General features: G+C 39.9%; 1 protein-coding gene across 1 annotated transcript; it reads left to right on the top strand.

The window, feature by feature from the left end:
• The first annotated feature begins 3,766 nt into the window (after positions 1-3,766).
• Positions 3,767-4,594, top strand: LOC120520987 (E3 ubiquitin-protein ligase SIAH1-like). Its single transcript, XM_039742918.1, has one exon. It carries the CDS (start codon positions 3,767-3,769, stop codon positions 4,592-4,594), a length of 828 nt encoding a protein of 275 aa, XP_039598852.1.
• Positions 4,595-11,652: the final 7,058 nt, after the last annotated feature.

The raw sequence follows: 11,652 nt of genomic DNA, 5'->3' as shown, positions 1-11,652 counted from the left end.
GGATCAGCATTCACTCAGAGCTTGCCACTGACTATCTAAAGATATGGAAATGACCGGTTCAAAAAATAAAACGCGGACATTACAAACACAGTATATTTAAAATTAAACTTCAAAAAGTGCTAGTAAACGACACATATTTAGTTGACATGCACACGAGTGAGCAAACAATTCAGGTGTGAATAACAGCTACTTCTGGAAACCAGATGTTTTACTTTATGAATGAGCTGCTATGTCAGCTATGATAAAAATCCATAACTTTATATTTCAATAAATAAAAATCTTAAAAAGGGGGTTGGGACAGAATTAGGTATTGGTAAAGAGAAAATAGTGAATCGATCTCTTTTCTCAACCTCTTGTCAAGGTTTCTGCTTCAGCTTCATGTCTCGGTAGTTTGTTCTAGAGTCCCACAACTCTTTGTGTAAAGAAGTACTTCATGGCTTCAGTTTTAAATGCACTTCTCCTTAATTTCAACTGACATCCTCAAGTACAAATATGTGATTCACCTTTAACCTGAATGAATTCTACTGCTTTAGCAGTCCCCATGCAGTCTCATCTGCTTGAGACTAATCAGGTATAATGAGTCTGTCACAGTAGGACATGTCCTTCAAACCTGAGACACCAGGTTGTTCTCCTCCACACAGCTTCAGTGCTGCTATGTCTTTTTGTAGCGAGGTGACCACAACTGCACACAGGACTCTGGATGAGATCCACTGTGAGCATAACATCCCTTGATTTATTCATCTGTTTTTACAAAATAGCCATTTCAATCGCTTATGCTTCTGCACATTTCTTGGATGATGAAAATGTGTCAACATAAACCTCCCATCTTGTATTTATAATTGATGTTCCTTTTGCCCACGTGCAGCACTTTGCATTTTTCTACATTAAAATGAATTTTCCAAGTGTTCACACATCAATGTCATTAATATAAATCATAAAAACAAACCACAAGACAAACCCCTGAGGAACTCCATTGATGACCTCACTTCATGTGAAATATTCTTCTCTTATTTGTACCCTTTGTCTCCTGCCAGTTAATCAACTTGAGATCCAAATATTTTCATCTTGCTTTGTTTTACTTTTAAAAAAATAATATTCCCAAGATCTCAAGAAATTTTATATCGATAGATACTGCAGTTGGGCTTTTCAGGGATCCCACAACTGGCCCTTAAAATAAAATGTGGTGCACTTGCTGTGTCTCCAGAATTTAATACCCTCCAATACTTTCTGTTTCTCTGTAATCAGAGGCAGCAATGATAAATGGAAAGCCACTGGACAAAACATTTTCACTCTCCAAAAACCTGCCATACCATTATATTTTCCATTTAAGTTTTTGAAAGTTATAAGATTTGTATTTGTAGTTATAGACACAATCAAGTTTAACAACATGTTTAACTAAAAGTCAGAGATTTTCAGTGGGAACAGACACAAGGAATCTGTTTCTTTTTCATGGGTAGTCATGTATGTATTCCTCCTTTAGTGATAAATGATTTTCTATACATTTTATATCAAAGTGGAAAACCAATAAATATAGCATTGTAGGTCAATTTCATAATTAAGCATATACTATTTACTTTTTATTTATGTAAAAAATAGTACATTTGAAAATGCACCTATGAAACTCTTCTTATAAAGTATAATAGCTTGAAAGTGTAATATAATTTTCTATAATAGCAGCAGGGTTGCACAGTGGTTGGTGACGCATCCTCTCAGATTCAATGTCTTGGTATTGAATATTTTGCACAGTCATTTGCTGTGTGGAGTTTGTGCCATTTCCCCCTGCCAACCTTATTTATTCTCAAGATATCTGGTGCCCCCCCACTGCCTCCCAAAAGACGTGCGTAGGAAGATAACTGGCCACTGTAAGTCAGTCTTGTGGAAGTGAAAGACTGGAGCCTGAGATGGACTGGTGCCCTGCTCAGAGCTGGTCCCTGCTTTGCACCCAATGTTGCTGGGAGAGACTCTGGCTCCTGGATGGATGGATGGATGGATGGATGGATGGATAGATAGATAGATAGATAGATAGATAGATAGATAGATAGATAGATAGATAGATAGATAGATAGATAGATAGATAGATAGATAGATAGATATGATAACTGCATATTAATTGACACAGAAAACAAGATGCAAGACAGGTAAGAGAAACAAACACAGCACAGAAGAGGTGGGTCGTTTACTGGCTATTTACAATTTATTTTGCCAAAGATTAATAGTTTTAAAATATCAAACCTTTAAGGATGATGCCTGATGCTGTGCTGTGTGGAGTTGTGTGTTGTTGCCTCAGGTTCAATTGGAGGACTCGGCTTGCGCTGGAGTGCACTCTTTGTCTTGTGGTTCTTTGCCCATGGTGTACTGTGATGCTGCCTTTCTCAGCTTCACTGTTGGGTTCTTTGCTGTGTTGTCTGCAGTTTCATAGGGAAAAACTTTCCTCTTTCTGACACAATAGTGTATGGTGATGATGTCCCCATCATGAAGTAGTGCCTGTTTCTTAGTCTTCTCTGACAGGGCCCATTTACTGGCAGAGAGCTTGGCCTGGCAAAGTGCACCCAAGTTCAGGGTGTCCAGCTCCAAGCCTCAGTGGATGATAGCATTCAGGTCAAACGAAATTTGTGACTTCTTTGTGCAAGTGCATGGTTTCTCACCCCAAAGATGGTGGCTCTCCAGTTTTCAGCTCACAAAGAGAACAGATTGTTATCATTCAGCTTCCACAAAGAGAACAGATCCTCAGCTTTCAACTAACCCAAAGAGAGCAGCATGTCAGCTTTCAGGTGTTCAAAAGATGGAGATAAATGTAGTTGGTGTTGATGGAAGGTGTAACCTCTGGTGATTGGACCAAGATCCCCTCCAGTTACAGATACAGTGACCAAAGTGTTAGTTTGAGCTGCAGTTAGGCCATTCACTCAGGAATGCTGATGTGTGCGTCAGGGGGAGCAGCTGACTTTCTGCAGACCTATTATATCTACTGTCTTAGCAGGCCTTGTGTGCCACTAAAAAGCCTAGCAAAATGAGCAGTGCCCCCTTTGTCCTAAAACACAATCTTATCATTCAGGATCGTTATGTTCTTTCCATGTCCGCAGGTATATTCTGAAACCTCTCACAATCCAATGACATGCAGCTTGCATTCATTGGTGATGCTTAATTTGCCCTGTATGACTGACCGGTGGTCTGTGTGTGACTTTTTACTGTAATTTGCTGGGATCAGGTTGGTTCTTGGTTTATACCACCCCTGCTACCTAAGATTAAATATAATATAATATAATATAATATAATATAATATAATATAATATAATATAATATAATATAATATAATATTTGTGTGATCCTTTACTGGATTAAAAGGTTTAAAAAACTAATGGACAATTGTATCATGCTAAAATAATGCAGAAAATATCAAACAGCAGGCATAAGGCTCCTCATAACCTCCCAAAATGGCAGAACCCGTTCCAGTCACCCTCACTACAGTCAATCACAATAAATAAAAAATACCTCAGTTGAAGCACCGGGCTTGATTATACATCCTCAAGGGCTGCCATGAGAGCTTTTGCACTTGAAAAATATATGAACTGACATTTTATACTAAGTGGGTTTCAGAAATGGATGGCTGGAGACATGGAACATGTAAGCCATATAATTTCGATATTTCCTTATGGCTTTGATCACTTTTGTAAACCCAATTGATATCTGCTTTTGACATGTCTTTCTTTCTTTCTCTTTCTTTCTTTCTTTAGTAATGAGTTGGGAGCCTGCCTCAGCATGTGCAGAGATGAGTCGGCAGGCCGTCCCCACCCTTCCCAGAGCCATGTCCCAGAGAGCACTCGCAAACAGTACAGTGTCCAACAGTGATCTGGCTTGTCTTTTTGAGTGTCCCGTTTGCTTTGACTATGTACTCCCTCCAATTCTTCAATGTCAGAGTGGTCATCTGGTATGCAGCAACTGCCGCCCCAAACTCATGTGTTGTCCAACATGTCGGGGCCCACTTGGCTCTATTCGAAACTTGGCCATGGAGAAGATTGCAAACGCTGTACTGTTTCCATGCAAGTATGCCTCCTCAGGCTGTGAGATCATTTTGCCACACACTGAGAAGACGGACCATGAGGAGCTCTGCGAGTTCAGGCCTTATGCCTGCCCTTGTCCTGGAGCCTCATGCAAATGGCAGGGCTCCTTGGAAGATGTCATGCCTCATCTGATGCAAAAGCATAAGTCAATCACAACACTGCAAGGAGAAGACATCGTCTTACTGGCTGCTGATATTAACCTCCGTGGGGCAGTCAACTGGGTTATGATGCAGTCCTGCTTTGAATACCATTTCATGCTTGTTTTAGAGAAACAAGAGAAGTACGACGGTCACCAACAGTTCTTTGCCATCGTGCAGCTAATTGGAACACAGAAGCAAGCAGAGAACTTCACTTACCGGTTGCAACTCACTGGTCACCGCCGGCGGCTCACCTGGGAGGCAACCCCACGGTCCGTCCATGAGGGTATTGCCTCCGCCATCATGAGCAGTGACTGTCTGGTCTTTGATATGAGCATTGCACAACTCTTCGAAGAAAATGGAAATTTACACATAAATGTGACCATCTCCATGTGCTGACAGAAGAGATCTTCACTCGACCGCTCAAGGGCACAGCTGCAGTGCCAGTGCCAAATGACTTTGCAGATTGCCAGCATTATGTTACTTAGATCTTGCAATCTTGTCAGACTCCTGCATTGTATGTTGCCATTCCATTTGTTTTTACTGTTTTTTTTATAATTTTCCTGCTTATCTAACATTAAAAGATCAACTCGATTCATTTTACATACTGCATATTGTAAATAATTTAAAGGATTATGCAGTGTGAGCAGTTTGGATCCTCAAATAGAATTCAGTAAATTAAATCTCTAATAGATTTGGTGTAATCTGAATCATATCTTCAGTGTTGAACGGAGTTAGGAGTGAACTGCTTCTTAGACCATTTACTTTTTTTATCAATTGTGTGCAGCAACTCAAAGTTTTCTAATAATGACCTACTTAAGATCGAAAGATAAAACAAAAACGTGCCAGCCAATAATTTAATGGACCCTTTTCAAATGGGCTGCTCCAGCTATAAAACTGTGTGAGCAGTTTTTTAAATCATCATCGACAACACTCTGGGGTTACAAGTAGGACAAAAAATAAAATATGTAGAAATCATACTCACTTGCTTTTGTATTACCTTGCTGTGCAGCTTTGGTGTCAGCATTACTGTGGCCAAGCAGCCTTGGAGAGAGACCTGACAGAGGAAGAGGGAAATGGCATCTCGAGAGATGGACTCCGATCATCATATCAGCTACAGCAGCCATATTCGCTTGCTTGCATGGGTGTGCATTACACTCTACCCAAGCTGAAATCATTGATTGAGTCTTGGCCTGCCATACAGTTGTGGCCAAAAGTTCTGAAAATGATACAAGTGTTGGTTTTCACAAAGTCTGCTGCTTCAGCGTTTTTAGATCTTTTTGTCGGATGTTGCGATGGTATACTGAAGTATAATTACAAGCAATTCCTAAGTTTCAAAGGCTTTTATTGACAATTACATTAAGTTTATGAAAAGAGTCAATATTTGCAGTGTTGGCTCTTCTTTCTCAAGACCTCTGCAATTCGCCTTGGCATGCTGACAATCAACTTCTGGGCCAAATCCTGACTGATGGCAGCTCATTCTTGCATGATCAATGCTTGGGGTTTGTCAGAATTTATGGGCTTTTGTTTGTCCACCCACCTCTTGAGGATTGACCACAAGTTTTCAATGGGGAGTCTCCTCGCCACGGAACCAAAATTTCGATGTTTTGTTCCCCGAGCCACTTAGTTATCACTTTTGCCTGATAGCCTTGGTGCTCTATCCTGCTGGAAAAGGCATTGTTCATCACCAAACTGTTCTTGGATGGTTGCGAGAAGTTGCTCTCAGAGGAAATTTGGTATCATTCTTTATTCATGGCTCAGGATCGGGGCACCACCAGTGCAAAGGTTGCACAGGAATGGCAGCAGGCAGGTGTGAGTGTATCTGCATGCACAATGAGCTGAAGACTTTTGGAGGATGGCCTGGTGTCAAGAAGGGCAGCGAAGAAGCCACTTCTCTCCAAGAAAAACATCAAGGACAGACTGATATTCTGCAAAAGTTACAGGAATTGGACTGCTGAGCACTGGGGTAAAGTCTTTTTCTCTGACGAATCCTCTTTCTGATTGTTTGGGGCATCTGGAAGAAAAGGTGAGCGATACCATCAGTCCTGTGTCATCTCAACAGTAAAGCATCCTGAGACCATTCACGTGTGGGGTTGCTTCTCAGCCAAGGGAGTGGGCTCACTCAAAATGCTTAAAAACACAGCCATGAATAAAGGGTAGAACCAAAACATCCTCCCAAAGCAACTTCTCCCAACCACCTAAGAACAGTTTGATGATGAACAATGGCTTTTCTAGCATGATCAGGTACCATGCCATAAGGCAAAAGTGATAACTAAGTGTCTCGGGGAACAAAACATCGAAACTTTTGGGTCGGTGGCCAGGAAACGCCCCATTGAGAACTTGTGGTCAATCCTCAAGAGGTGGGTGGACAAACAAAAGTCCACAAATTCTGACAAACTACAAGCATTGATTATGCAAGAATGGGCTGCCATCGGTCAGGATTTGGCCCAGAAGTTGATTGTCAGCATGCCAGGGCGAATTGCAGAGGTCTTGAGAAAGAAGGGCCAACACTGCAAATATTGACTCTTTGCATAAACTTAATTCCATGTAGTAGCGGTACATTTTGGTGTCTTGTATGTCTGTAGTACTAGGGTGTTGTACCGTGTTAGCCCTCTACATTCATAATGGCTAACACGGTACAACACCGTAGTACTACATGAACTTAATGTAATTGTCAATAAAAGCCTTTGAAACTTATGAAATGTTTGTAATTATACTTCAGTATACCACAGAAACATCTGACAAAACGATCTAAAAACACTGAAGCAGCAAACTTTGTGAAAACCAATACTTGTGTCAATCTCAAAACGTTTGACCACAACTGTACATCAACAGTGATGGCTCTCAATGAAAGTGGCCCTTCAGAAGTGGACTCTCTTCAAAGTTTATATCAGCTGGAATTCTTAATGTCTACTGTTAGCAACTGAACCTTTGCAACATTTAGTAGATTTTGCATTTAATATCTTTGCAATGCCATCCAACAGTAATACTACAGCATTATATAGGGCTAATTATAGGAGCTGAAAGGGTCTCTTCCACAGCTTTAATCCCCTTACGAGGCTGTCTCATGGGTTCCAGCTTTCCTGAGGTTATGACATTATTCTCGGGAATTCTCCTGTCCTGCCCATTGATCTTCATCAGTGTATGAAACGCCATCTTTTTCCTATTGTGATTTTTATATTTGCTGAATTTTGTAACTTGCTCTCCTGAACAAACTGCAAGGCATGGCTAAGCGTGTGGAAAAGTGGAAATTGTGACAGTGTCCGCATACAGTGGTTTTGGACTTGTTCACTTTCTGCACACTTTATTGGGTTGTAGATTTAATTTCAAATGGATACATTTGACATTTTTGTCCATCAATCTACCCTCAATAACCCCTAATGACAAAGTGAAAATGTGTTAATAAAGGTTTGCAAATTTATTAAAAATCAAAGTGAAATCTTTCATTCATGTAAGTATTCAGACTCGTAAATCAGTACTTTGTAGAGCTCATTCAGCAACAATTACAGCTTCATGTCTTTTTGGCGAAGTCTTTATAAGCTTTACACACCTGGATTTGGGCAGTTTATTTCATTCTTTTTGGCAGATCCTGTCAACCTCCATTTGATTGAATGTGCGGCATCTATAAACTGCCATCTTTAGGTCTCTTGTGGGGTTTAAGTCAGGGCTGCAGCTGGGCCACTTAAAGACAGTCAGACGACTGGCCCCAACTTAGTAAACTGAGCTTCATTGTCTTGCTGAATGGTGAACTGAACTGTCACCCCAGTTTAAAGAGCAGGTTTTCTTCAAGGACCTCTCTGTATTTGACTGCATTCATCCTGCACTCGATTCTGACCAGTCTCCCTCTCCCTGCCACCCCAATAGCTTGATGCTGTCATCCCATCTACTTCAGCAGGTGATGAGTACTGTCTGGTGTTTGTCTGGTTACTCAGTTTGGCTGAATGGCTAACTCTAGGAAGAGAAGACCAAGGTGCTCCTCTGAACACTCAAAAGCTTTAGAAACGATTTGTATCCACTTACCCTGAGCTATGCCTCACCACAGTTCAATGGAGGGGGTCTTCAGAGCGTTTCTTGGACTTCACGTCTCGATATGCAGTGTGTATACACAGGTGTGCGCCTTTCTCAACGACGTCCAATCAACTCAGTTTACCACAGGTGGACTCCAATCAAGTTCAAGACACATCTCAACAAACAGGACACACCTGACTGTAGTGTGCAGTGCCATACCAAAGTGTCTGAACATTTATATGAACGAGTTTTTGATTTTTAATCATTTTGCAAACCTTTCTGAGAACATGGTTTCACTTTGTCATTGTGGGTTACTGACTGTAGTTTGATGGGCAAAAATGGTAAATTTATCCATTGAAAATTAAGTCTACACCACAGTAAAGTGTGCACAAAGTGATTGGATCTGAACACTTTCTAAATATTCTGTATTGACTCAAAGTGGTAACTAGTCTAGAACATGAAATTCATCCTTTCTAGCCAATACTAGATTTAAAATCTGGATGGGTTGCCAGTAGTAGTTTTTAAGATGTTCACTATGCACTGTGAATTTTGCAGTTTTGTTATGTGCAGGCTTCATTTCTTCATTCATTTTTATACCTACCTTCATTTTTATTTTCAACATTTGCTCAACCTTTGTGATGTGAAAACAATGAATTGCATGTCTTACAAAGCTCTAACACATGCAATACCTTGTAATAGAAACTCATTCATTTTTTCACATTATTTTAGAAAGAACCTTTCAGCTTGAATGCTACATGCAAGCAGAAGGCTACTGTACTACTCGTATTTGACTGCCAATTGAGGAACATTTTAACAGTGACCCACATTGCAGAGGACCACCCACTGATCAAGCTGTAACGGAGCTTGAACTGTTGGCACAGACATTCAGACTGCGTTCTGGCACTTCTGCTGAGTAGGGTAGGCGTTAATAAAAACAAGAATTCATATATAAGCCCTTACAAACCACCTACCTCTCTTTCTATCATTGTAGGTTTCAGTAAGAAAAGCCTCAGGAATGATGAAGGACCTTTTTGTAAGATAAGATTATAGTTCATGTCATTTGTTTGGCCTGTTTATGTATTCCTTGATTTGTTAAATGCTGCAATTATACCTGGGGTGGCAATGCAGTGTGCCCTCTCACAGCTCCAGGCCTCTCGGTTCAGACCCTAGCCAGCTCTCCATCTGTGGGGAGTTTGCTTGTTCTCTCTTGTTCAAATTACTGATGACACCAAGGCCTTGAAATATAAGTGAATCCATTGCTGAATTGCATATCATTATTTGATGATACACTATGGGCAACTGTGCCAGGTCTGCTAAGTTTATTCATATGAAAAATGAAACAAATGCATCATGAATCAGGAAACAGATGTATTATCCATATTATTACAGACATTTTTGTATACAGACACCTTTTGATATCAGCTACGGACAATTATTACAATTCTCAGCAAATATATTAGCTCATTTGTCATATGACATAGCTCTGATTAACAAACAGAAACATTAAAAAAGCTTTCTTCAGCTATATATACCGACTGGGGAATGTCACTAATTATCTGACCATGAATACCAAAAAAACTGCAGTTGTGCAAAAGAGATGAAACGAATCAAACCGGAGTTGAAAAATTTGCAAACCTTTCCATTATTTCCTAATATACATTAGTGTTCAAACATGTCACAATATGGAAAGTGCCCATGAACTGTATTTCAATGGTTTGCATGAACCACTCCAAAGAAAGATGGCCCCATGCTGATTTATGCTTAACTCGACTAGTTTTTGGATGTCTTTCCTGAGCAATTTCAAAAGGCTTTTACGTCCAAATCACTCTTTCACCGTACAGTCTGTTATGTAACAGCTAAATGGCCATTTCCATGTATCGCTAGAATGCAAAGCGAGAATGAAACACGGTATTAAAATTTAGAAGGAAAAAAAGCACCCAATGAAGTTTCACACTCTTCATGAACTACTGTAGTGGGAAAAAAAATATCGGATACAAGTATATTTACTGAGTCAATTTAGTGTTTTTGTTTTTTGGCGGGGGGGATTCAGAAAGTGTTCAGGTCCGTTCCGTTTCTGCACAATTTATTGTGTTGAGTCTGAATACTTTCTGAATCCACAGTATATGCTTGCAATGGACTGGCACCTCTGCTTGTACCCCAGTGGTGCCTGGATAGGCTCTTACCCAGTAGTTTAGAGCATCTGTCATGAATAAGATGCAGAAGGACATTTTGAGGAATAGTGTCTGCTCAGATCATGTGCAGCAGAAGGGACCACCGCAGGTAACACAAAGTCTTAGGTTGGTGTCCGCCTCAGCTTACACTTCCAACCTGCTTCAAGAAGCACAGGATGATATAAGAATGCTGTGCATAAAAAGTGCACCTCTAGCACAAGTGCTTTAACAAAGGGCAGGGGATGATGATCAGAGCTTAGCAAATATGCTTTTGTAAAAAATAAACCGATGATCTCTCCAATATATGAGAAAAGGCCCAAATGCATTTCTGCACCAACCTTCAGAGAAAAGTCACCAAGCTTTGCTAGTAAGGCATCATCGCCATGATCCACTTTAACACCAATCGTGTTCTTTTCGCCTGTTGTGAACAGGCAGTCTTTGTCACTATTTACAAAAGGACAAAGACCATGTTTTCAACATGACTTCATGAGGCTTGTTTTTTTCTACGACAGACATACTAAAGTGCTGTGAACTATTCGTAAACAATACCCCTACCATCTCCTTTGTAAAAGTGTAACGTTTAGCTATTAATGTGTTTTTTTTTTCCAGTGTTCCATTTCCGTACATAAGTGTTTAACATTTGAACCATGAGAAAGAGAACATCTGGCGAAAGAAAAAAAGCAATTTTGATAAATACATCAAAATGCGGTATATACAACTATTTCAGATACGGTATCAAAAGAACAAAGAGTGATTAATGCAGTAAAAAGTTTGATAAAAAATTGCTGATGTTGACGCACTGAATAGACTGAATGGTTTGTTGGCAGAATGATTACTTCATTATATTTAAGAGGTGGTAGGCATCATCAGAAAAGGCCATTCCTTCTATACATACCTGATAGAGAAGGTCTTCGGTGGACTGCAGACGCTGTAAAATGCACTCTAACATGAAATGCACACACTAGGAAGCAATATATAAATAAATATTCCAGATAAGTACATTAAGAATAAATAAATGACAGCATTGAGTGCACCATAACTGCTGTGGCTTTTTTTTTTTGTTTTCTCACATTACATTTGACAACAAAGTAGAAGAGCACTGGGGATAACATGGATGAGTGGAACATAACATGAGAATAATTTGAGCTCATGCTTATTGACTGCCATACAACACACACTAATACTGCTAAGTACAGCTTGACTAATTATTTATTTATTTTTTAGAGTAATTATCTTGCCCTACAGATTAAACCTAAGCACAGGGGTACAGCTTGTTTT

Source organism: Polypterus senegalus, unplaced genomic scaffold (genome assembly GCF_016835505.1).
Source record: "Polypterus senegalus isolate Bchr_013 unplaced genomic scaffold, ASM1683550v1 scaffold_2511, whole genome shotgun sequence".
Classification (NCBI taxonomy): domain Eukaryota; kingdom Metazoa; phylum Chordata; class Cladistia; order Polypteriformes; family Polypteridae; genus Polypterus; species Polypterus senegalus.
This window is presented reverse-complemented; position numbering and strand designations above follow the sequence as displayed.

Excerpts from the sequence above, each read along its gene's own strand:
- LOC120520987 (XM_039742918.1), top strand. The coding sequence starts at position 3,767 with ATGAGTCGGCAGGCCGTCCCCACCCTTCCCAGAGCCATGTCCCAGAGA.